Consider the following 24050-nt stretch of genomic DNA (forward strand, 5'->3'; position numbering starts at 1 on the left):
TGGGTCGATTAAGAGCAATGGTTTCAAGCTGCATCCCATTCATTCCCGAGGGGCCTGTGCAGGAGAAATCAGGAGAAAAGAGCCTGGCTTTGCCTAGCACCTCAAGGGTGCAACCTGATGGATAGAATGGGTGGAACAAGTGGCAAAGCAGACAGAAAGAAAATAGTATGTGCGCATGCACACACTGTGATTCTGGACCTCAGTCCTGAAACTGAGACCCTAGAGAGCCTAAGAAGGCTAAAATTCTGAAATTTTGCCATACACTAAGATCTGGCAACCAAAGGTGTCAGGACAAGAGCCCAGAACACAATTCTGTAAAAGCACAACCAATTAATTGCTGAAGGAGGCATCTTATAGCTTGATTACTCAAAGGGAAGCTGCACTGAGCTCAGTGAAGCTTACTCCCAAATATATGTGCATAGGAGCAAAAGCTTAATGTGGCTGCCTTGCATGCAGTTACAGTGGGAGAGTATTATTACTTATTTATTTCATAACATTTATATAACACTTGATTGCTTCTCCTGTTAATTTTCTATGTTTCGCTCTACTGTTTAATGTAGCAGGGCTTTCAAAAAATGTGGCAACCTTAGTTGGAGCATCTCATAGTCTCTGGGTGGGATCACGTCACCTCCTGCTCACCCATCTCATGTCTCCATTACACAGGTTCACTGCAACAATATGTTTGCCAAGGGAGTGAAGATTTTCAAGGAGGTGCAGTGCCACTTCCGCTCTGATGCAAATGAGTGGGAGCCTAACGCCATCTCCTCAGTGCTGGTGTTAGATGATGTGAACCCCAGTGCCCGCTTCGTCACAGTGCCCCTTCTCCATCACATGGCTAGTGCCATCAAATGCCAGTTCTACTTTGCGGACACCTGGATGATGTTCAGTGAGATCACCTTCCAGTCAGGTATGACACAGGGATGGGTGATGGAACTGTGTGTGTTTATGTGTATCCTAGTAAGTGAGAGATATTTTGGGAGGGAGCCAGGAATCCTTGTTCATTGCTAGAAGGCCTGATGTGCTACGAAAGTAGGTTTAATTTTCTCATATGTCTGGACACAGCATAGGCTGATGAACTGTATTTGTAATAATGATATACAAGATATGTGGACCTGTACAACACAGAAGACCTGCTCTGTACATGCAGCAAAATTGGTTCAGTGAACAGGATTGTGCCCTAGCCACTCCTGCCTCATAAGCCATGTAGGCATTTGCTCTAATGTCTAAAGTGTGCATAGGTGCATACACTTCATTGCACATAGATGTGACTAAGCCCAGGTCTATTTTTCCCAGGGAAGGATGCAATCGATGGACCAGAAAGTCAGTTAGGAGTTCCTTTTACTAACTTGTAAACATTGGCCTTTCCTGGAGAAGTTAGACTTATTCCTGTTCTTGTTACTGCCAGGTTGGACTACTTTAATTCACTTTACATGGGATTGCCCTTGGAGTCCAGAAACTGCTGCTGCCAGGTTGTTATCAGGAGCTGGGCAGACACAGCTGATTGTACCATGGGTGGCCAGCTAGTTTCTAGACTCAGTTCAAACTGTGTGAGAGCCTCCAGGTATCACTGCCTGTCCCTTGGGCATCTTCCTAGGCTACAGCCTTTATTGGCCTTGCTCTGTCCCACCTCACCTGGTGTGTTTTTGCATGGCCAGAATGTGTCCGTCCCTGAATTGTGATAATCTCTTCCTTGCCTTTGTGTGGTAAGTTGGGTTCAAGCCATACAAAATTTGGAGGTTTCTACACCCACCCACCCCCCTCTCCAGCCAAGCGAAAGTCACATCTCTGCTCATGTTGTTGCCTTTGGCTGTGCCTGCCACTGATATGCCGCTCCCAGTATGCAACTGAGGGAATATGGCTCCTGGGCTGAAAAGGGCCCCCTGTGGTTTAGACCTTTAAAAAGCCCTAAGCAGCCTGGGACCTCAGGGTATCTACCTTCTTCCCATAGGAGCCTGGTCACAGAGTGAACTCCTAGAGGCTGAGGTCCCTTCAGATCCCCCACATTTGAGGGGACTGCCCCCCAAGTTGATGGGCTTTGCCTTTCAAATGGTGTGCAGGTGCCGCATATGGTGATCAATTATGTGGGGCAGGGCTTACTTTCCCCCTCCCCCATATTTTATTCAAGTTGGCACCCCTGAGCCTGGTCTAAACTTTGCTTAGTCTCTGAGGCCTATCCTCTAGTCCCTCTCACACTTTCCCTCCCATGTCTTTTTGCCCTGTTTTCAATTTGGTCCAGGGCTGAGTGTTCCCACTTGTGATTCTTGCCTCAGATTTTATCCCTGAAATCCCATGTTTTCCTGTTCTTTAGCCCTATAATCAATAGTCTGCTTCTTGTGTTCTCCCCAACTTCAGCTCTGCCCACCTATGGCAGTCAGATAATCAGAAAACCAGATAATCAGGGAACCAGATGCTCAGAAAGCTGGATAATCAGACAGTCATTTGACATACAAAAGAAGTGGGGACCCTTCCAATAAATATCATTTTATCACAAGTTTTACATGAGCAATAAACAGGGGAAAGTAAAATAAATAAATAAAACATGCTGAAAAAACCGGAAGTGCTTCTCAAAGCTGAAGAGACAACTGGGGAAATTACCCTGCAGGGCTAGGTGGGGAAAGAAGGAGCGGGGGGAGCAGACTCTCCCCAACAAATGAAGCACATGAAATCCGATTCAGGAGCTATATTAGGACTGGTTCAGAAGAGGGACAGATTTTTATTCAGGTTTACTGCAGACTGGCATTTGCTCCAGTTCAACAGTAACCAGTGGGTTTTCCTGGGGAAAGTGGTGGGACAAAAACCCTATTGGACCCGTGATACTAGATCAGTAGGAATCACAGGTCAGACAAAAGTGTGGATGGGCCACTGGCAGGAGTTTAGCTGGTTGGCCAAGGGAAACTGCCTTTTCCATAACCAAACCTAATGCTTTAATCACTGTTTGTGTGACTAGAGGAGCAAAGAGGCTGTGTGCACGGCCATCAGGGGCTTTCACATCTTTCTTCATTAAGCCAAGATATGATCATTGAAACCAGCTCAGTGTCTTGAGAAGCACCTATAATCTGATTTTCCACATTTAAAAATGAAAGTTTCAAACAGCCACTGTGTCTGCTGGTGCTGTTGTTTAAGTCTGGATCTCCCCCCCCCCCTTTTCTTTATTAGATGCAGCCATGTACAATAATTCTGGAGCCCTTCCTGATTCTTCAGTGACTCCTACTACTTATGGTATGTGAGAAGCTAGTCTAGAATGTGGACCATAAAGTGATCTACCTGGAATATTGTGATTGAGCTAGCTGTGGAACAATGCTAACTTGGCCCCAGGGAGATGCAGAGTAGCAGGTTTGCACTGTGGTGGAGGGGTTGGGGCGAGGCCCTTACTTTCATTTTGCTACTCCTGCTCCAAGATGTCATAGCTGAGGGACCCAAAGATAGGACCACTTGGGAGACCCTTCACCATTAGATGATGACAATGATGATTTATTTGTACCCTGCCAATTTGACTGGGTGGCACCAGTTACTCTGGGCAGCTTCCAATATATATAAAAACATAAAAAATGAAACATTAAAAAGCTTCCCTATACAGGGCTGCCTTCAAGTGTTTTCTAAAGTTTATATAGTTACTCATCTCCTTGACATCAGATAGGAGGGAGTTCTACAGGGTGGGCGCCACTACCGAGAAGAAGGCCCTCTGCCTGGTTCTTAGAAGATCCTCAGTCCTAGATCTCAGTGTCTGAACTGCATGATGGGGGTGGAGATGCTTCTTCAGGTATACAGGGCCACGGCTGTTTAGGACTTTATATGTCAGCATCAACACTTTTAATTGCGCTCAGAACATAGAATCATAGAATCATAGAGTTGGAAGAGACCACAAGGGCCATCGAGTCCAACCCCCTGCCAAGCATAGGAGCCAATGTAGGTCTTTCAGGACCAGTGTTATATGGTCCCAGTGGCTGCTCCCGGTCACCAGTCTAGCTGCCGCATTCTGGATTAGGTGTAGATTCCGAGTCACCTTCAAAGGTAGCCCCATGTAGAGCGCGTTGCAGTAATCCAAGCGAGAGATAACTAGAGCATGTACCACTCTGGCGAGACAGTCTGTAGGCAGGGAGGGTCTCAGCTGGCGTATCAGTTGGAGCTGGTAGATAGCTGCCCTGGTCACAGAATTAACCTGCGACTCCATGGACAGCTGTGAGTCCAAAATGACACCCAGGCTGCACACCTGGTCCTTTAGGAGCACAGTTACTCAGTTCAGGACCAGGGAATCCCCCCACCTGCCCATCCTCTGTCCCCCAGAAACAGTACTTATTTCTTGTTAGGATTCAGCCTCAATCAGTTAGCCACAATGCATCCTCCAACTGCCTCCAGACACTCACACAGGACCTTCACTGTCTTCACCAGTTCCGATTTAAAGGAGAGGCAGAGCTGGGTATCATCCGCATACTGGTTAACACCCAGCCCAAACCCCCTGAGGATCTCTCCCAGCAGCTTCATATAGATGTTGAAAAACATGGGGGAGAGGACAGAGCCCTGAGGTGCTCCACAAGTGAGAGCTCAGGGGTCTGAACACTCATCTCCCAACACCACTTTCTGGACACGGCCCAGGAGAAAGGAGCGGAACCACTGTATAGCAGTGCCCCCAGCTCCCAACCTCCTTCCCAGCCAAGAGGATACCATGGTCAATGGTATCAAAAGCTGCTGCAAGATCCAGCAGAACCAGGAAACAGCTTTCACCTCTGTCCCTAGCCTGCCAGAGCTAGGGACCACGAGACCAAGGCAATTGCTCAGGCTCACGAAGGGGCCTGAATTCCGACTGGAAGGGAACCAAATGGCCTGCATCCTCCAGATATGCCTGGAATTGTTCAGCGACCACCTGCTCAATCACCTTGTCCAAGAATGGAAGATTGGATAGATCCAAGGCCAGTGGCAGCCTTCCCTGAAATACCTTATTTCAGGCCTTTTTCCTTTCTACCAGAAGGGACAGCCGTAGCTTTCCACCCTCTTGAACGCAGCTGGACCTCCCATCATAATGAAGACCAGTGGCATTCTTCAGCAGAGGGGAACCTATGTGCCGTCTTGAGCCCACTCCCTCAATACTGGAAGGGGCTAGAACTGCACTCTTAGTTATTCAGGCTGCTGTTCTCAGTGTGAATAGAGGCAGTATTTGAAAAGACACAGAGAATAATTCTGACGGAGTGGGGAGGTATGAAACCTAGGGCAAAAGATGGCAGCTTGCAATATGCCATATGAAAGTCTTTTTAGTTTTCATGAATTCACCTAAAGCTCACATTTTATGATTGTATTCTGACAGATCCAACCCTCAAAGTGGATGACAGTAATACTCGCATCTTGATTGGCTGCCTAGTGGCCATCATTTTCATCCTGGTGGCCATCATTGTAATCATACTCTGGAGACAGTTTTGGCAGAAGATGTTGGAAAAGGTAAGCCTGCAGACAGATTAGACTGCATTAGAGACTTAACTGCCAAAGTGAGTAGGTTGCTTCCTCAGGATTAAGCATGGCACATGCAAGTAAGCATAGAAATGTGTAGGAAATGTGAGTTTAGTATCAAGATTTGAAGCAACCCATTCAAGATCCTTTCATAACTGAATATCTGTCTGTTGAGGAAACCTACTTGTTCCCTTAAGCTGTTTCCTACTCACAGGGGGTAAAATCCCCATCTCTTTCTCCCTCCCTTGTTCTACGCTTCTTAACTTAATAGCATGTAAGTCTGACCCAAGGAAAAGCTCTGTACGTCTTAAAACCTTGCATGCGCTTGCACCAATGAATATGATTGAACAGGGATGTTAATATCAGTTCATAAAGCCAGTCTCACCCTGTTCTGCCTGTTGTACAGTAAAGATGAAACCTTGACTTGCTTCCAGGCCTCTCGCCGGATGCTGGACGACGAAATGACTGTCAGCCTCTCTCTGCCCAGTGAGTCCAGCATGTTCAACCATAACCGCTCCACATCATCCAGTGAGCGAGAATCAAACTCCACTTACGACCGCATATTCCCACTGGCTGCAGACTACCAGGAGCCTTCTCGACTCATCCGCAAGTTACCCGAATTCACCCCAGGGGAGCAAGAGGCAGGTCAGAGCAACCAGGCACTCTGTTGATCTTGTTCCCATATTTGCTCTGTTACCCTGGGCTATAAACCCCTGTCCCACCTTCAACATTTCTTTATGGGGGTGAATGAGATTGAATTCTTTACTTAGGTACTTTTATACGTACTGCCTTTCAGTCCCAAAAAAGCCATCATAAGGTAGTTTTGTTATGCTTCTAAAAGCACAAATTTATTTTAGAACAAAATAGCAGCCATCTCACAGAATATATAGATAAAAGAGTTATTAAATTATAAATCAACAGCCTCATTCAGTTAAAATGAATTGTATGAATTCTCTGAATTTTGCAATGTAGGTCTTCTGCCACGTAATGCATACAAAAACACATGTACGGTGGTAAACTGTGTCTAAAAACACATATTTCCAAAAAAACATATATAAAACCACATTATATCGGGAAGCCCTACCCTGCAAAAGTGTGTAAATAATGCAGAATTGCGTACAAAAGTTTATTAGGAGAAATTCACACACGGGTGAATTTTAATGAGCACTTAAAAAACAACAACTGATGTGCAAATGTGGAGAACTGAACTTAAGACTGGCAAAATGAGAAACTGAGAAAAACTGAGGTCTGCCCATCCTTAATTTGGCATCCAAAGATAACTTAATGGCAGCAGGCGGTCTTCCTGTTGGCAAACTCCAAATACACAATCGGGCCAGGTCTTGGGTCAGCCCTGCCAACAACTTGCAGCCGGGCCCAGTCCCCTCAATATTTCTCACCCTTCCCGCCTGCCTTCCCGCCTTCCTCTTTCACTCCCTCGGTTGGCGCTTCTGGCGCGAGGTCACGCTGGCCTGTGTAGCGTCTCCCTAGAGGAAGGCTGCCCTGCCCTGCACAGCGCTGCGAGGTGCATGTGCGCGCCAGTGCCCTTCAGTTTTGGGGGCAACCTGGAGCCTGTGGTGCCTGCACAAATCTCCTTACTGTATGAATAACAGAAATAGAAGAACTTACATAAAATAAAGAATAAAGTTCTTAGTATCCATAAGTTGCAGCATTCAACATTTTTATATACAGTATGTATAAATATTTTTATTTATGTGAAGAGTAAGCAACAGAATACAAACAGAAGAAAAAGAAAGAAAAAAACTTCCCCAACATAGGAGCTATGGCATAATAAACATATCCAGAAAGACACTGCATAAATTACTGGTATCTTGCTATAATAATAAAAAAGTCTAATGTTTTTTTAAAAAATAATCTTTATTATTTTAAGACTTACAAGAAAAGAAAAAAGAAGAAAAAAGGCAAGAGAAAAAGACAAAATAGAGCAGAAAAGAAAAAAGAAAAAACGAAAAAACAATACAATAAACAATACAAAACACAACCTTAACACACTAAACTGAACAAAACAAAACAACAATTTAAAAACATATACCATACCATTTCATTATTCTATCTTTCATTCCCTTATTTCATCGACCTCCTCTCACCTCTCTTTTTGTATTCCACTTCTGTTACTTGTTTCAGCAATTCCTTTCCATCTTTCTCTATTTTTATCATTATGAATATCTTAACATATTTTTTTACCTTATTTTCCATTAATACTAAAGTACTTATTTATACTTAACTCCTTATAACATTTCTGCTAAAGCCATAAAGTTTCATTCCAACAATTTTCTAACACTCATTAATTTTACAATATTTCTATATATAAACTATATATAAACTTTAAACTTTCCCAATCTTCTTCCACCATCTCTTCTCCCTAGTCTCGGATTCTGCCAGTCATTTCCGTCCATTCCATATAGTTCATCAACCTGGTGATCTTCTGTCCGAGGCTCTTAAATCTTTTCCAAGTCCCTTCTGCAGTTCTTCTTCATATTCTTTGATGCTGAAGATGCTGAAGAGCAGGTCTCGGGGGGGCCCCCATTCCCTCTCGACAGGCCAGCCAACTCTCCACAGCTAGAACCAAGGTCCATACAATATCTCAAATCATGTTTCAAGGCTCCTCCAGATCCAAAGGCCCCCACAACTCCAATCACCTCCTGACCCAGATTCAGGACCCAAAGGTCAGTAAATCCCTGCATGAAAGAGTCTATCCAACCTTCCTTCTCCAGTCCAAGCAGGGCTCCAATCTTCAAATTCTGACTTTTTCTATATTCAATCATAAAAGGCCTCCACTTATAGTCCTCAATTTGCCTCTGTAAGGCTGGGGCTCCCACTTGTGTTACTTTAGGTTCAACAACAACAACTTTCTCCTTCGTCTTCTCCCCAGTTTGTCCTGTCAAAGTAGGTTCCTGTGTCAAATCCTGAACAATTTCTGTATTGGTGATCACTTTTTGTCCCAAATTAATCACTTTTTGTCCCAAGTTCTCAAGTTTAGTAGTCATAACATCCGTCTTCTTGTGGAGCTGTTCCAGCGAATAGCTTATCTTACATAATACAGTCACTAAGGCTCCTTCTGTCAACATTCTTAAAATCCAAGGTCAATCTCTGATTCTCACAGTTCTTATCTTGCAGCTGGAAAAACCCCAGCTCCACTCTTGTAACAGTTTCAAAAGCTCCCTCTAGAGGGAAACAGTCTCCACTTGTATCAATCCTTTCAAACACAATTTAAACTATAAAGTTAGTTTCAATTTTCAGTTACTTTCCTCCTTTTTAAACGCAGAAGAGGACAATGGAAATAATATATTTCTCTTATTTAGCCATCTGTCAACATACTTTCTGTTCACAGTCAATGAACTCTCCCAGGACATCAATCTTACTGGCAGCCCGTTTCCAGGTTCAGAGCAGTGGTAATTTGATTTTTCACTCTCTCCTGCAGGCTCGCTAGATCCAAAGTTTCCCCCCTCTTCTCCTACTTCCCAGGGGGGTTTAATAGTTTTAACCGATGGAGATTTAATCCTTTACAAAAGACTTTCCAAGGCTTTAACTTGCAACGTCTTTGCTTCAATCTATTTACAAAAGAGGAAGGCGGACTTCCTGTTTAAAACCTTCCCGTTTCGATGCCAAATTAATGAATTTAAAGATCCAATTTTCCGTTCTACTCATGGGTAGTTGTTTAAAGTCCAATTGTCCAGAGGAAAAAGTCAGCGCTCTCTGGCAACAGCGATGCGGCTTCACTCCGTGAAAGAAGCAGTCAATTCGAAGCACCGCACCGCTCACCCCACTTCACTCCGGATCCCCAAATCAGGGTTTCCCCGCGAGTAGGGGAGGCGCAAAAGGTGCCAGCCGAATCCCAGGTTCACAAGCTTCTCCCGCCTGTGATTTCAGTGGGTCTCCGCCTTCGCCGTAGCGGTCAGACCCTGATTTCCACGGAGCAAATTCCTCCCGATCGGAGGAACTCCGCCATTGCCTGGAGGCGCCAACCCGGAAGTCTAAAAAAAAAAAGTCTAATGTTGTCCAAAGTTCATTTTATTGATTCAGCACTTTATATACCACCCTTCAACTGAAGATCCGAGGGTGGTTTACAGCTCAAATATACAAAGTGAAAACGCAAAATACTTAACAGCCACAAAAACCAATAACCCCCTGCCACAAAGTCATTTAAAAGACCATTAAATTGTTTCATCAGTCAAAGGTCTGGTTATAGAGGAACCTTTTTTCTTGGCACCTAAAGATATGTAGTGAAGGCGCCAGGTGAGTCTCTCTGGAGAGAGCCATTCACAAATGGGGAACCACCACAGAAAAGGCCCCATTCTTGTGCTGCCACCTTCTGGACTTCTCATGGAGCGTGGCACATGAAGAAGGGCCTCAGGTGATGATAGCAGGGATTGGGCCAGTTCATATGCACAGAGGTGGCCCTTGAGGATTGCAGCCAAAGACCCCAAAGTATATTTGGCTGAGACCCTCTCCTCTACTTTCCTCCCTTCCCAGGTTGCAGTGCGTCTGCCAAGCCAGCCCAGCCCGGTGCAGCTGAAGGGGTTCCCCACTATGCAGAGGCAGACATTGTGAACCTGCAGGGGGTGACAGGCAGCAACACCTACTCTGTCCCTGCAATCACCATGGACTTGCTGTCCGGCAAAGATGTGGCTGTGGCCGAGTTTCCTCGAAAGCTGCTGACTTTCAAGGAGAAGCTGGGAGAAGGCCAGTTTGGAGAGGTGAGTTCACGGCTTGCTCCTTACAATATGTGTACCTTCCAGCAAGGATTGCAGGAGCAGGAGATGGCATGGTCTGGTCATAGAATCATAGAGTTGGAAGAGACCACAAGGGCCATCGAGTCCAACCCCCTGCCAAGCAGGAAACACCATCAGAGCACTCCTGAGATAAGTCATGGAGATAAGAGAAAGACTCAGCTGGACTGAGCACTAAGGCAAGAAGGCCATGAGCAGAAAAGATAAAGGAGTTGGATAAACTATGGACTGGGATAGGAATGCCAAGATGTTCTGATCAGGGGTGCCAGCTATAGGGGACAGAAGGTGCTTCAGCCCCCTCAATATTTTGAAACAGGGGGCTGAGCCCCCCCCCCAGTATTAAGGGGAGGGGGCTGCCACCCCCCGCTGCTCCTGGGTGAGCACCCGTGTGCTGGTTGGGGGTGGGAGGTACAGAGGGCGCTTTCCACCCTCTGTGCCCCCCCCGATGGGTGAGTGTCTGCCCACCATGCACGGCAATTGCCAGAGTGCCTTCTGCACAACAGGTGCCCCCCCCAGTGTTGGGCCCAACTTGCCGTGGAGCACTTGTCCTTGCTGATATATTTTTCTGTGACTTTCCATTGTGCTACTATGTCAATGTCTGTTGAAGTACCACTGTACTTTGGCAACACTCTCCTTGTCTGTCACTGCTGACCTTCTGGAAATGAATGGAGGGTGTTAATTTGGAGGAGAATTATGCCTAATAGTAGAAACTGATAACTGCTTCACTGCATATGCTGCTCTGTCAGGTATCCACTATGATCAACTGCCCAATAAAATAAAATACAAAATCACAGGCTCATGTGACCCACCTTATTTTTGTGATTGTGAAGTTTTTAAACTGCTTTTAATATTGTATTTTACTTATTGTAGCCTGACATGGAAGCTGTCATTATTATTATTAATAATAATAATAATAATAATAATAATAATAATAATAATAATTACAGCTTTTATTTTAATAGCCACAGCTTCCAGCAAATAATTCCCAGGATTCTCTGAGGGAAGACATGCACTTTATATTTATCTTATGGATCTGAACATAAATACCAGTGCAAATTAAACTCTTCTTTTCACCACAGCAGTGACAATACATGGACACGGTGACAGTATCACCACCAATGATGGCTTTCAATTTTTACTGAAAGTTCAGATTTTATTTATTTACTGATTTTTTAAAAAATGTACCCTGCCTATCAAGGAAAAGTTTATTACCAGGGTGTATAATAATAAACCAATTTAAACTACAATGCATAGGAATAACAATATAGAAGCAATTAGATAAAACAAAAGTGAGTACAGTATCACTCTTTAAAAGACCTGAACAAATGAAGTTACTCTAGGGTTTTTTCTGTCATTCTTCATATGGCAAGGCATTGTTTATTATACTGTGCAGGCTCATCTCACTATCCTTTCTGATAAACAATTGGTTTTGCATTTTTGTTGTGTCTCCAAAGCCTATTTGAGCAGAGATGACCGTGGGACAGAAGCAATATGTGTGTTCATCAAGTTCCAAAATGCCACTACCATATCACTTTCAGCTCTCTTAAAATAAGATAAGTGGTACGACAGAACCACTGCTGCTGCCCTTTGTGTTCAAACATTTATTTTGCTCCAGTGTTATCACAGGTCAAACAATTATGCAGTTTTTTGAAATGCTATAAAATTATACCTCTATCTATCATGCCAGCTACATAATCATAGAATTGTAGAGTTGGAAGGGATCACAAGGGCCATCTAGTCCAACCCCTGCAGTGCAGGAATCTTTTGCCCAATGTGGGGCTTGAGATTAAGAGTTTCATGCTCTACCAACTGAGCTACGTAGCATGCTGGACAAGCTCTGTTGGTCCTTAACTTTGATCTTGTGCAGATACTTTTGGGTAGGGGGTGAGGGGAGAGACACAACATATGTGTTCAGAAATCTCTTTGCATTTCTGAAAATCTCTGTATATTTCTGCTGCATGTTTCTTGCTGTTACATTGCTTGATTAACCAACTTAACTGATTGGTTATAAAAACTGGTCCAATAAAAAGTGGTTCCCTGTCCCTATCTCCCCACTGGAAACATAGGGATATGTTAAAGTTAATGTGTGTGTTATCAACGAGATAACGTGGCTTGTGAACCTTAAAGGGAAACAGCGATGACCCAGGAGCTCAGTCCTGGAGAGCCAGCTCAGGGCTCATCTGCCCTTACCTTTTGCCCTGCGCCTACTAGGCACAGGTCTGCAGTTTAAAGCCCCGTATCTGAGCGCTTTCCCCCCTGCCTTGACACGTTTGTCAGGAAAATGCGCTCTTTAATGCTGAATCGGAACAAACAGCAATTTGGGTTTTCTGCAGATTGCTGTTTGTTCTGATTCAGCAATCTGGGGAGAGCGCCAGGGTGAGAAAAGAAAAGTGTGCTTTAAAGCACGGACCTATGACTAGAAACGCAGCACAAAAGGAGGTCTGGATGAGCCCTCAGAGGTGTGGCCTGGCTCTAGAAATTCGTTATTGCTCTGTCCGACTCCCAGGCCTTGAGAAAAAAGTTTGTTTTACCATATGTTTATGGCAAGTTTCTGCGCAAACGACAAAGGACAAAAAGTAGTCTTTAGGCCACCACCGTTTGAGGTAATTGCCACTGGCCTTCTTAGGGCTCATACACTTAGCTTTTGCCTCGTTCTTTCGAGACACAGCTCCATACTTAAAAGCTCTGTGTCTGAGCGTGGGGGGGGGGGTTGCCCCCCAAACCTCACAGAAACCCGCTCTTTAAAACTCAGTCATTGCAAATGCCAATTTAGGTTTTCTGCTGATTGGCTTTTGCTCTGATTGAGCTTTGAAGTTCACGTTTCACAGGGAAAGATCCAGAACAAAAATGATGCTCCTCAGAGATGGAGCTTTTAAGAGCAGAGGAAAAGTAAGTGTGGATAAACCGTTACATTTCATTTCCCCTGAACTCATTCTTCTGTTTCCCCCTCCATGTCTACATGTGCTTCCCAATGCAGAATTGCAATTCATTCATCTGATGAGGTTGATTGTGGTCCACCAAAAGCTCATGCTATAATATTGATTTGGTATTTCTATTCTGCTTTTCAACAACAAATGCTGAGCTCCAAGTGGCTCACAATAATCACAGTAGCATTAAAACAACAAGCATTGCACTCACTGTACTATCAAATACAATAATAAAAATATTATAAAATAAAGCAAACAACAAATTTATAAAAATGATTAGTACAATTCAATAAAGTCATAGTAATACAAAATATCAGAAAATGTAAGAAATCATTCATCAAAATGATTAATACTGTTCAATAAATACGGTATGTTAGTTTTTTAGGTACCACAAGGGTTAGGGTTCGGAAGCTACAGCAAACCAGCAAGATTACAATTCTGGAAAACGACTCAAAGTAAAAACTTCTCTGCCTCCTCACACTGATTGGAGGCTATCTAAACCCTGATGGGTATTACATGCCAATACTAGAGAACTATAAAGCAAAACATCAGTATTCATCTGTTAAATTCCTGATCCCCAGCAAATATAGGCAAAACTAGTCATAGATCCATTTATGGTCATCCAGGCACCCAAATTCACAACACCAGATTGTTTTATTTCATACAAAATATGAAGAAGCTCATCTGATGTGTCACTCAGCCCTGGGGCTGATATCAGTCTGGTCATGTTGCCTCTCTCTAAGATCCTTGGCAGCAACTTTGTTGTGTCTGGGGAGCTTTCCATTATGGATAAGGGGACTTCAGTGGAGTGATAACACAACCAGAAGATAACAACCATCTGTCTGTACAGGAAATTCACAAGCAAACTGACTCTCAAATTGGCTGCTCAGCACTTTGAACTCATTTCTATTCCAGAAGCAGAGGAGGAAGTGGGGGGGGGGGAAGAGTTGAGTGTGGGGGGGAGGCCATTCTCATGATCTTGCTTTTTTTTTTAAGTCCAGCCCTTCTCTCTGTGAGAGCTATTTGCCAAGCCGTTTCTGCTTTGCTGCCTTCCTTCTAGGTCCACCTGTGTGAAGTGGAAGGAGGGATGGAGCAGTTTGTGGAGAAGGATTTTGTTCCGGACGGCAACACTAGCCAACCTGTCCTCCTGGCTGTGAAGATGCTGAGAGCTGATGCCAACAAGAATGCCAGGTGCTTGGGAGGTGGAAGACAGCTGTAGCATTCCTAAGATCAGTTACAGCAGCTCCTTTACCCACAATGAGACCAAAAATAAACAGAATATCGTAAACAGAGCCCTGCTGGACTAGAACAAAAGCCCATCTGGTCCAGCATTCTGTCCTCATGGTGCCCCACCAGATGCCTATGGGAAGCCCGGGTGCAAGCAGGTTTCCTGCCCTACTTGAGAAAGGAATCTTGAGTAAAATGCACCAAAAGGCTCTTAACCATTTATAATTACAGTTCAAAAGCATTAGGTGAAATACAAAGTATGTTCAAAACACTTCAGATACATTTTATTGCCATAATCCTTAAAATAACGCGGTGAGGTAGGCTGGTATTAGTATCTGCATATTCTAGAGAGTGCAGGAAGTGAGGCCCAAGGCTAACGAGAAGGTTCATGCTAGACTCGAGGCATGATCTGAACCAGGGCCTTTCTGATTTTCAGCTCAAGGCTTTCAGGCCCTGGGCCACATCCGTTCCCCATGCTGGATTTAATTTCACTTTTAATATGTATACTGCCTTTCTATATTACTATACACAAGGCAGTTTACAAGCTGAAAGACAACAAAATATACAACAAAGATGCTGATGTTTTAATGTATTTTTAATCTCTTGTTGGAAGCTGCGCAGAGTGGCTGGGGAAGCCCAACCAGATGTATAGGTATAAATAATAATAATAATAATAATAATAATAATAATAATAATAATAATTTATTATTATTATTGCAAACCTTATAACAATCTGATAGGATATAAAGGATTCATAATAAAAACATAGTAACTTTAAAACAAACAACTTTTACCAAATAAAGCTGTATTCAATAGTCCATTAGAATATAACAGTACAAAATAAAATTAATTCTCAAACTATCAGCAAATAATAATCAGAAACTCACTCTTAACAATTATAATAAATGATTACTAAACTATAATCAAGTAAAATAACAGCAAGTGACAATGCATAAAATACCACAATACATACAAAACAATGGAAACTGAAAAACTGAAAAACAAAGACACACAATTTTACAAAATTATAATAATTTTGTTTCTGAAAGGAATGACTTCCTCAAGGAGATAAAGATTATGTCCAGGTTGAAGGACCCCAACATCATCAGGCTGCTGGCCGTGTGCATCACTGACGACCCCCTCTGCATGATCACTGAGTACATGGAGAATGGCGACCTCAACCAATTCCTGTCTCGCCAGGAGCCCCAGAGCTTGTCGGAGTGCTCCACCCCTTCTGTCAGGTAGCTAATGAAGGCTGTGTGAGTGCTGGGCTGTGCACTGCCTCCTCTGTGTGCTGCCTCATTTAGGTGGCAGCTGTTCCACGTTCTGACTCCACAAGCCGCTGAGCTTGTGTGTGTGCATGTTGTACTGTGCTGCACAAAAGGGCTCAAGGTGCAGTCCTTGGGCATTTGCCCCTGAGCCTTTACTGGAGCAAAGGGGGTTCTCATTATCCCTCTTCTGCCCCCCAGCAAGTATTTGATTCCCACCCATTTCATCCCACCACATCCTGCAGCCTTGTCTGTTCATAGGACTATGATTGCTCTCCAAAATCAACGGCAGAGTGGAAGGGCTTGGTAAAAGTACTTTTTCACATTTCACATTTCTGTCCAGGCTTTTGTCCACGATGGAACTCAGAGCAGCATATCTGAGTCTTCTAGTCAGTGTCCTCTCCAGGCACTGGTCAGAACCAGACCAGCTTCGCTTTGGGAAGGTTGCTGCACCCTGCAGGTTCAGAGTGTGGCATCCTGGGATGGATCCATAGGATTTGCTAGTTGGGGATGAAGACTGAGGTTGTTAAGGCAATGGCTTGAAGAGGGTGGGGCACCAAGCATGTTATGGGAGGACATACTGCCTGCATTAAGGCAGAGTTATTCTGGAGAGCAGGAGACCTTCAGGCAGATGAGGATGATAAAGTGGGAAGCTGAGATCTATCGGAAAAAGAGCAGGAAAGGTGTAGGAGACATGGAAAAACTAAGGGTAGGAAGAGAGATACTGTACTATCTTGGGGATTTTGAATAATAGGGATCAGTGTAAAAGAAAAGCATCATCTAGTTTTTCTTGTTGCAAAGCAAACTCAGCCATGTATTACCGGTAAGTAACCTTCACAACTGCATGTTAGGGCTCGCCAGCACTTCCATTTGTCCTGCCCCTTTCTCCTGGGGAGACCCTCTATTTGCGGCTGAATCGGAACAAGCATTAATTGATTTTGCTACAGACTGATGTTTGTTCCAATTCAGCGGTAAATAGAGGGTTTTCCTGGGGAAAACAGTGGAATAAGCAGAAAACCTCTCCGTCCCGTGCTTGACTGGCCCTATATCTCCCTCTAGATTTACCCACCTAATTAGGGCTTTGCTTTTGCTGCCCCAGCTGATGGTCAAACTACATGTGACTTCAAAGTGTATTTTAAATAGCGTGTTTAAGACTGCCCACATCTTTTTCTCTTATAAAAAGCAGCTGCGGGAGCCCTCAGTCAAGAGAGGCTGTAACATAGAGCAGCTGGATTAGCAGTTTGCCCCATGCATTCCCCACCCCCACTTCCCCCACTGGCCCAAAGCTGCTATTTGCCCCATTTAAATAAGCTCAAAATCAAAACCACCAGAATGCCTATATTACGCAAATCCAATTGAAAAAACACGTAAACATAATAGGCTGTATGATGTCAATTGCAAAGTTATTTACTAGAAACTACTTCCTAAAAAATTAAATACTGCTTCTTATAAGTGTCAAAATCAACATCGTGACATAATATATTAAAATGTAGCTTATTTAGTTGACAACCAAATCCAGTACGTACAAAATACAAATCCTATTTTGTCAGTGCTGTAATTCATTCATTTCCAATTTATTCATCTTCTCTTGTATTTTTCTGTCTGACGTATTCCTTAGAAGAGGGACATGAAATAATCTTCTAAGTGTCTAATGACGATGATAAAGTTGGTAGACAAAAGAAACTGGCACTGGTAGATGCTGGCACGGGCAGACAAGACAAGGATTTTAAATTTGTGTACCTATTATATTACATGGCATGGAGGCAAGAGAGGCCGCGCCGGCTCGCGGAAGCGGAGAGCAGCCAGGCAGGCGAGTGAAGTCACAAAGCGCCTGAAGTCACAAAACTTTTAATTGGGAGGCCAGAGGCGCCGCGCGCGCGCGCACACACACGCCTTTTCTCCCTCCTCGCGCGAGCTTCGTGGAAGAGAACTAGGACACGCGCAGACACGACCAGTCCCTCGCTTTCTTCTGCGGCCGCCTCCTCCGAGTTGCTTCTATTAGCAGCTCAGTCCGACGCCCTTTTGGAAAGAGAGAGAAAAGGAGAGGCCACCGAGGTCTCTCTCGCTTCCTCCCACACACCTGCAGAAAGTTATCTCGCGCAGAGAGCAGGAAGTCTCTGTCTCTCTCTCTCTGTGTCTCTCTCTCTGCCTTCAGAGAGCGCAAGTCCAACCTCTAAGAAACCGAAGCGAGCCGAATTCCCCTGACAATCCCAATGCTGTCCTTTTCCAGGAAAAAGCGAATTCCGCTCGCATTCATCACAGTTCCGTTCTCCAACCCCCACAGAATCCTCCTCCTCCTCCTCCTCCAAGCCCCATTCATAAAAACTTCCTCACACAAAAAGTTTTTGGTTTTTAAACTGGAGAAGCTATTCAGATGAACTCGGTGAAATGGGGGAGAAGATGGCGCCGAGGTAAGACGCTCTTATCGGAGCTCAAAGAAATCTTTTAGCTAAATGCCTTTGTTGCTGGCTCTTCTCCTTCTTTTGGATTTTATTTCCTCTCACTACTTCGTATCTCATCTTCCTCGGTGCCGGGACTTAATGAAGTTAGTGAAGTTTTAACAAAGGCTCTCAGACATTCCCTTCCGGGCTTTAAGGCACTCCCTCCCAGTCTCTCTTTGACTCCGCGTGACAAACTTATTCCAAGGATTTTGAAGGACTTCTAATGGGCTTTTAACCCTAAAAACTACAAATTCATAAAACCACAAATTTCTTCCACCACCTTCAATTTCGTGGACCCCCAAGCATCTCAGTTGTTTTAACAAACTGAGAAGAAGGGGGGGGGGGATACTGCAAAGGAGTGCTCTAATTGGACCCAGTTTTTAAACTCCTCGCAGCAGCCCACCTAGGACGGAATGAAAATTGAACGAGATTGCGACCTGAGAACTTTAATACTTTATCACTCTATCTAGAAGTCTGATCTCATTGATTTAAGAAGAATCTGCAATGAGAAGAACCAAAAGACTCAGGTGTCTTGACACAGAAACTGACGCAGAGCCCTCTGGTTTCAAACAGAGTAATCTAGATAAGTATCTGCTACCTCAAAAACAGCACATACCTCCTCCCAAAAACTCCCTCAACTCTTTACATGGAAAGACAGTTGAAGAGATATCCTTAGGAATAAACGAGGACAAGGCTACTACTCCCATAACCGAGGCACAAGTACTAATTGATAGAAAGGTGGAGCTGCTGGAGGAATGCTGCCTACTGACTGCTCAAACAGTTCAAAAAATCTTTGAACAATTACAAAACATCTTCAAGAAGCTGGATAACCCAGATGAAAGGAGGCAACTCACTCCCTTTTTGCCATCCTTAACAAGCCCTGGAGATAAACAGAACAAATACAAATTTATACCTCTAAACCAGCCAAAAATCAGAGGAAGCCCCCCTCACTCAGTCAACTTGATACTGAGGCCATGTGAGATTGTTCTCCACATTTTTCCATACAGAGGGCCCCTACCTTACTGGGAGTCATCCCTCTGGGCCAGACATCATCTAAATCTGCTCCTAGGCCTTGAGGGGGGAAGGATTGACTTAAAAGCAGTCAAGAGGCTCACTAACGATGGATATTCCAAAAAAGTACTACTAAGATTTGGTAGTCATAGAATCCCAACCGAAATCTTAAGGGAAAAGGCTCATTTAGCCCAGAAAGGAATTATTCCACGTCGACACTTTGAAGATATATCACTCAGACCATTGATTGCATCTAAAAGACAGAACAAGATGAACAAGGCCATTCCAACAGAAGCCGATATCTGCCCTACTCCCGTGGAAGAACCCAGTAGATGGGAGAAACCGCTGCCAGCTACCCGGGAAATCACGCAAGAAAAATCCAAGCTCCCAAACCATGCGATTGTAGCATCAATTAACAGCCTCGCCCTTGACACAACAGACTGGACAGTCCCAGAAGAAGAAGATCTGCTGAGTAACTTTACCAACCTACCAGATAAAGAACAAATAAGCATACTCAGTAAACTGACGAAACTACAGGCCAAATTGATCGAAATTCACCAACAAGGTCAACAAAATGCAGTAGAAACAATACACAATCAAACTTCACACCTACCAGCCCTCTCCCCAAAATGCATAGTCAAAAAGAGAGCTACTAATGGAACCTTTAAATGTATAGATGCAGAGCTTCAAATCCAGCCTCCTTTAAAATATGAAATGACAAGGAAAAACTCCAGTAATGAGACCACAAATTCCTGGCTGAGATATCAATTACTAGCTCCAAACGAAATAGGTACCCCTTATTTAAGTACTACAAAGGATTCTAACATTCCCGAACAAAAGATGACCTCCAACAGACCTGACACATTGAGCTCAACATCAAATGAGACCAAAGAAATGGAAGTAGAGACCGAAAACAATCCTACTGTCCATAATAGTCCACCAACCACAGAAATCTCTCAGGAACAAGGAACAGCTAAGGAAGAAAATCAAGAAAGGGAGGAAATTCTAATTTCCCGCACTTTAAAAAAGAATCTAAAAGATCCACCATTATGTTCCCCACCGAAAGTAGCGACAAATGGCTGTATCGGCACAAGACAAAATTCCTCGCTGGACTCAATAACAGAATTAGAATGACTAAATGCTGTCAACCAGCCACCAACTCAAAAACGGATTCTACGCTTGCTGTCCTGGAATATTGCAGGGTGGGGAAACAAAGACGGAGACCCAGACCTAATGAACTTCTTTAAAGATTTTGAATTAATACTTCTACAAGAAACATGGTCAACTAGAGATATTAAAATCAATGGATTCTCCTCCTATACGAAACCCGCATTGAAAACAAACACGAAGGGCCGGCCGAAAGCAGGGTTCTGTTGTATGATCAAAGACAACTTAGGGTTTGAAATCAAGCAGCTAGAAAAATGCTTGCCACTTGCACAAGCCCTACTTTTAACCCAAAAAGAAGATACTTTGCTACTTGTAAATGTCTATATCCCCCCATCCAAAAACAACAGCAACAGTGAAAATTGGTCACAACTAACCTTTTATATAGAAAATTTGACCGCTAAATACCCAAATGCCTCATTGATAATAGCAGGTGATTTTAATGCCAGAGTGGGAACCAACAATGAACAACTATGTAGCAAACTAAATTGGAATACTGACAATGATATCGCACATGCCCTGAAAATAGGACGATTCTCCAGAGATAGGGTTGTAAACAACGAAGGCTTACGCCTACTTGAATTATGTAACAACTTTAATTTGCAGATTGTGAACGGTTCAACAAAAGGCGATAGAAGCGGGGAGTTTACATACTTCTCCCCCCGAGGATGCAGTGTCATCGACTATATTCTTGTCCCTTATAATATTATAAATTCGATTATGGACCTCAAAATCGGAACGCGTACTGAAAGCGACCATCAGCCATTATTGTTGTCTATTAACTTAAAGGATGAAACCAAAATAACCAAGCACAATATTATAGAACCCTCTCAATACAAACAAATGACCCAATTAAAATGGTCCCAGGAAATGAGTGCAGTAGTGGGGCAAAAACTTACAGCCAACCTGAGAAAACAAGTATTATCCAACTTAAAGACCACTAATTCCTACAGCGATATTCCGAAAATTTATAATGAAATCTTCCAAATGTTCGTAGAACTTAGTACTCCACCTAAAGTTTGGGTACTTAAACATAGCGCTAGCCCTTGGTTTGATGATGAATGTTTCCAGCTAAAAAGAAAACTGCGCCAAACATTTAAAAATAATCGCACTAAACTAGAGCCCTCTTATCTTGATGAAAAAAGAAAATATCATTACATTCTGGCCGAAAAGAAACAGAATTATGCAACCCAAAAATGGCTACAATTACTCGACTCAATCCAGAGTAAAAATAACAAAGCGTTCTGGAACCTAGTGTACGGAGGATTGAAAGCCGAAAATCAACTAACTCTACCACCAATTGCAGAATCCAAATGGTCCCAATATTTTACATCTGTATTTAACAATCTACACAGTGAACTTAAAGGAAATGAAACCACTAAAAATAAAATCAATAAACTCCAGGAGTGGCCAAGGGTAGAAGAAGAGGAAATTAGAGAGATAGTTAAAAATTTCAAATCGGGGAAATCTCCTGGGCCAGACGGTCTACCAATAGAATTATTTAAGACCTATATAGATTGGTGGGCAGAACCCTTAGCTCAATTGTTTACTCTCATAGATAAATATGGGATCATACCTGAGATATGGTTAAGATCAATAATTATCCCAATTTTTAAAAATGGCGACCCAAAAGAACCAAGGAATTATAGACCGATAAGCCTATTATCAGTGATAGGGAAAATCTACGCTAAGCACCTTTTATCTAAACTCCTTACCTGGATGAAAAATCTAAATTTACCAGGGAAAGAACAAATAGGTTTCTCCAAAGGTTGCTCTACATTAGACCACTGCCTTATACTTATGCATTTGGTTGAAAAATACAGATCTCAAAGGCAATCTAAGATATTTGCTGCTTTTGTAGATTTTCGTGGTGCATTTGACTCAATTGACCGCCCAAAGCTGTGGAGGAAACTCGCAGAATTAAAAATTGATCAGCGCTTATTGATCCTAATAAAAAATTTATACTCTTCCAATATCTGTCAAGTCAAACTTAACACCAAAGGTCACCTTTCATCAGACATCCCAAACTCGAAAGGGGTAAAACAAGGGTGTATTCTTGCCCCCTTCCTATTTAATTTATTTTTATCAGACTTGCCAGATCACCTTCAAAAAATAGAATCACATGCCCCTAAACTTAATCAGAAACCAGTTTCTCTGTTATTATACGCAGACGATGCTGTTCTACTATCATTAACGAGTTTGGGTCTGAAACGTCTTATATCTTCTCTGATCCTTTACTGCGAATGTAACAAGCTCTCTATAAATTACGAGAAGACAAAAATTTTGGTCTTCTCGAATGGTTGGAAATTAGAGAAATGGAAAATAAGAGGACAGGAAATCCAACAAGTGAAAATCTATAGGTATCTGGGAATCTTATTCCAGAGCAATTTAGGGTGGGCAAATCATCGCACAAATGCCATAAAACAGGCAAAGTGCACCTCATCAGCAGTTGCCCGTTTTTATTATCAGAAAGGCAATCAATTTATTCCTGCGGCCAATCAGATATTCCAAACAAAAGTGCAATCCCAGATATTCTATGGAATCCCGCTATGGGTCCAAGCATATAATAGTGATTTAAAAAAGATTCACTCCAGCTTTCTGAGACGTATTCTTGGACTCCCAGCTGTGATCAAATATGAAACAATGTGTGCAGAAATAGGCATACACACAATGGAATATTGGGCCTGGTCCACCTCAATAAAGTACTGGTTACGCTGCCATTTTCGCTGCCCTCCATCAAGTCTGCTCGCTGATTTGCTCAAAGACTCCTACAAATCAAGATGGTATCAGTACCTCGAAAAAAAGATTGAATCTTTAGGCATCGAGCTGGAGCCCCTGTACAATTCTAATGAGCAATACATTTTCCATAATATCCTAACTAGACTAAAGGATGTCGAGAGGCAAAATATTATGGCAGCTGTAAACAAAATTTGCTCGCCCATATTCTATGATTTAAATATCTTAGATAGCAGAGCCAATTACGTCACCAAATTAATAATTCCAGCCCAACGTAGGGCTTTTATGCTGGCCCGTTTGAATGTTTTTCCCTCAGCATTTGTCAGGGGAAGATATCAAAACATCCCTAGAAACAAGAGATTCTGCAGATGTTTTATGAATGTCCCGGACACGGTAGAGCACATTCTCTTTCAGTGCCCATTGTACAGTACGCTCCGTCAACGCGTGCTGCCCCCTCTTTTGGGTGGTCTGGAGCCCCAACAAGGTGAATGTGTGGGATTCTGCCTATCCGACGTTGACCAAAGGGTAACGGCGGGGGTAGCCGAGTTTTTGGTAGCAGTCCTCCAAGGAGCAGGTTAACAAGGAAAACCACTGATTTTATATGTATATATATATATATATGTATGTAGCCAACTGCTGCCTTTCTGTATATATCTCAAGGCTTTTATATGTTACTTTTTCTTTTATCGTTTTATTTGTATAATGCCTAATAAAGGTTTGAATAATAATAATAATAATAATATTACAAAGTGTCTATGTTTATATGATTTAGAACTACACACAGCTGATGAAGCCCCTTCGGGCGAAACAGGGGAATATCCAGGAATATCCAGGAAAAATACAAGAGAAGATGAAGAAATTAGAAATGAATGAATTATGGCACTGACAAAATAGGATTTGTATTTTGTACATATTGGACTTGGTTGTCAGCAGAATAAGCTACATTTTAATATATTATGTCATGATGTTGATTTTGACACTATGAGAAACTGTATTTAATTTTTCAGGAAGTGGTTTCTAGTAAATAACTTTGCAATTGTTATCATACAGCCTATTACATTTACGTGTTTTTCCATTTAAATAAACAAC

The 24050-nt window shown here is 42.9% G+C and overlaps 1 protein-coding gene across 3 annotated transcripts in view; it reads left to right on the plus strand.

The window, feature by feature from the left end:
* DDR2 (discoidin domain receptor tyrosine kinase 2) overlaps positions 1–24050 on the plus strand; it is a 74072-nt gene that overhangs the window by 40727 nt on the left and 9295 nt on the right. For all 3 annotated transcript variants that reach the window (XR_014549823.1, XR_014549824.1, XM_083621381.1), the window contains exons 8-14: positions 664–907; positions 3157–3219; positions 5300–5430; positions 5874–6084; positions 9931–10154; positions 14175–14305; positions 15391–15582. Coding sequence is in view for 1 of the 3 variants with exons in the window: in XM_083621381.1 (XP_083477507.1) it covers positions 664–907; positions 3157–3219; positions 5300–5430; positions 5874–6084; positions 9931–10154; positions 14175–14305; positions 15391–15582 (1196 nt within the window). In the remaining 2 variants the exon portion in view is untranslated. The remainder of the gene's footprint in view (positions 1–663; positions 908–3156; positions 3220–5299; positions 5431–5873; positions 6085–9930; positions 10155–14174; positions 14306–15390; positions 15583–24050) is intronic.

This window comes from Podarcis filfolensis (assembly GCF_964270895.1).
Source record: "Podarcis filfolensis genome assembly, chromosome: 6".
NCBI classification, from domain to species: Eukaryota; Metazoa; Chordata; class Lepidosauria; order Squamata; family Lacertidae; genus Podarcis; species Podarcis filfolensis.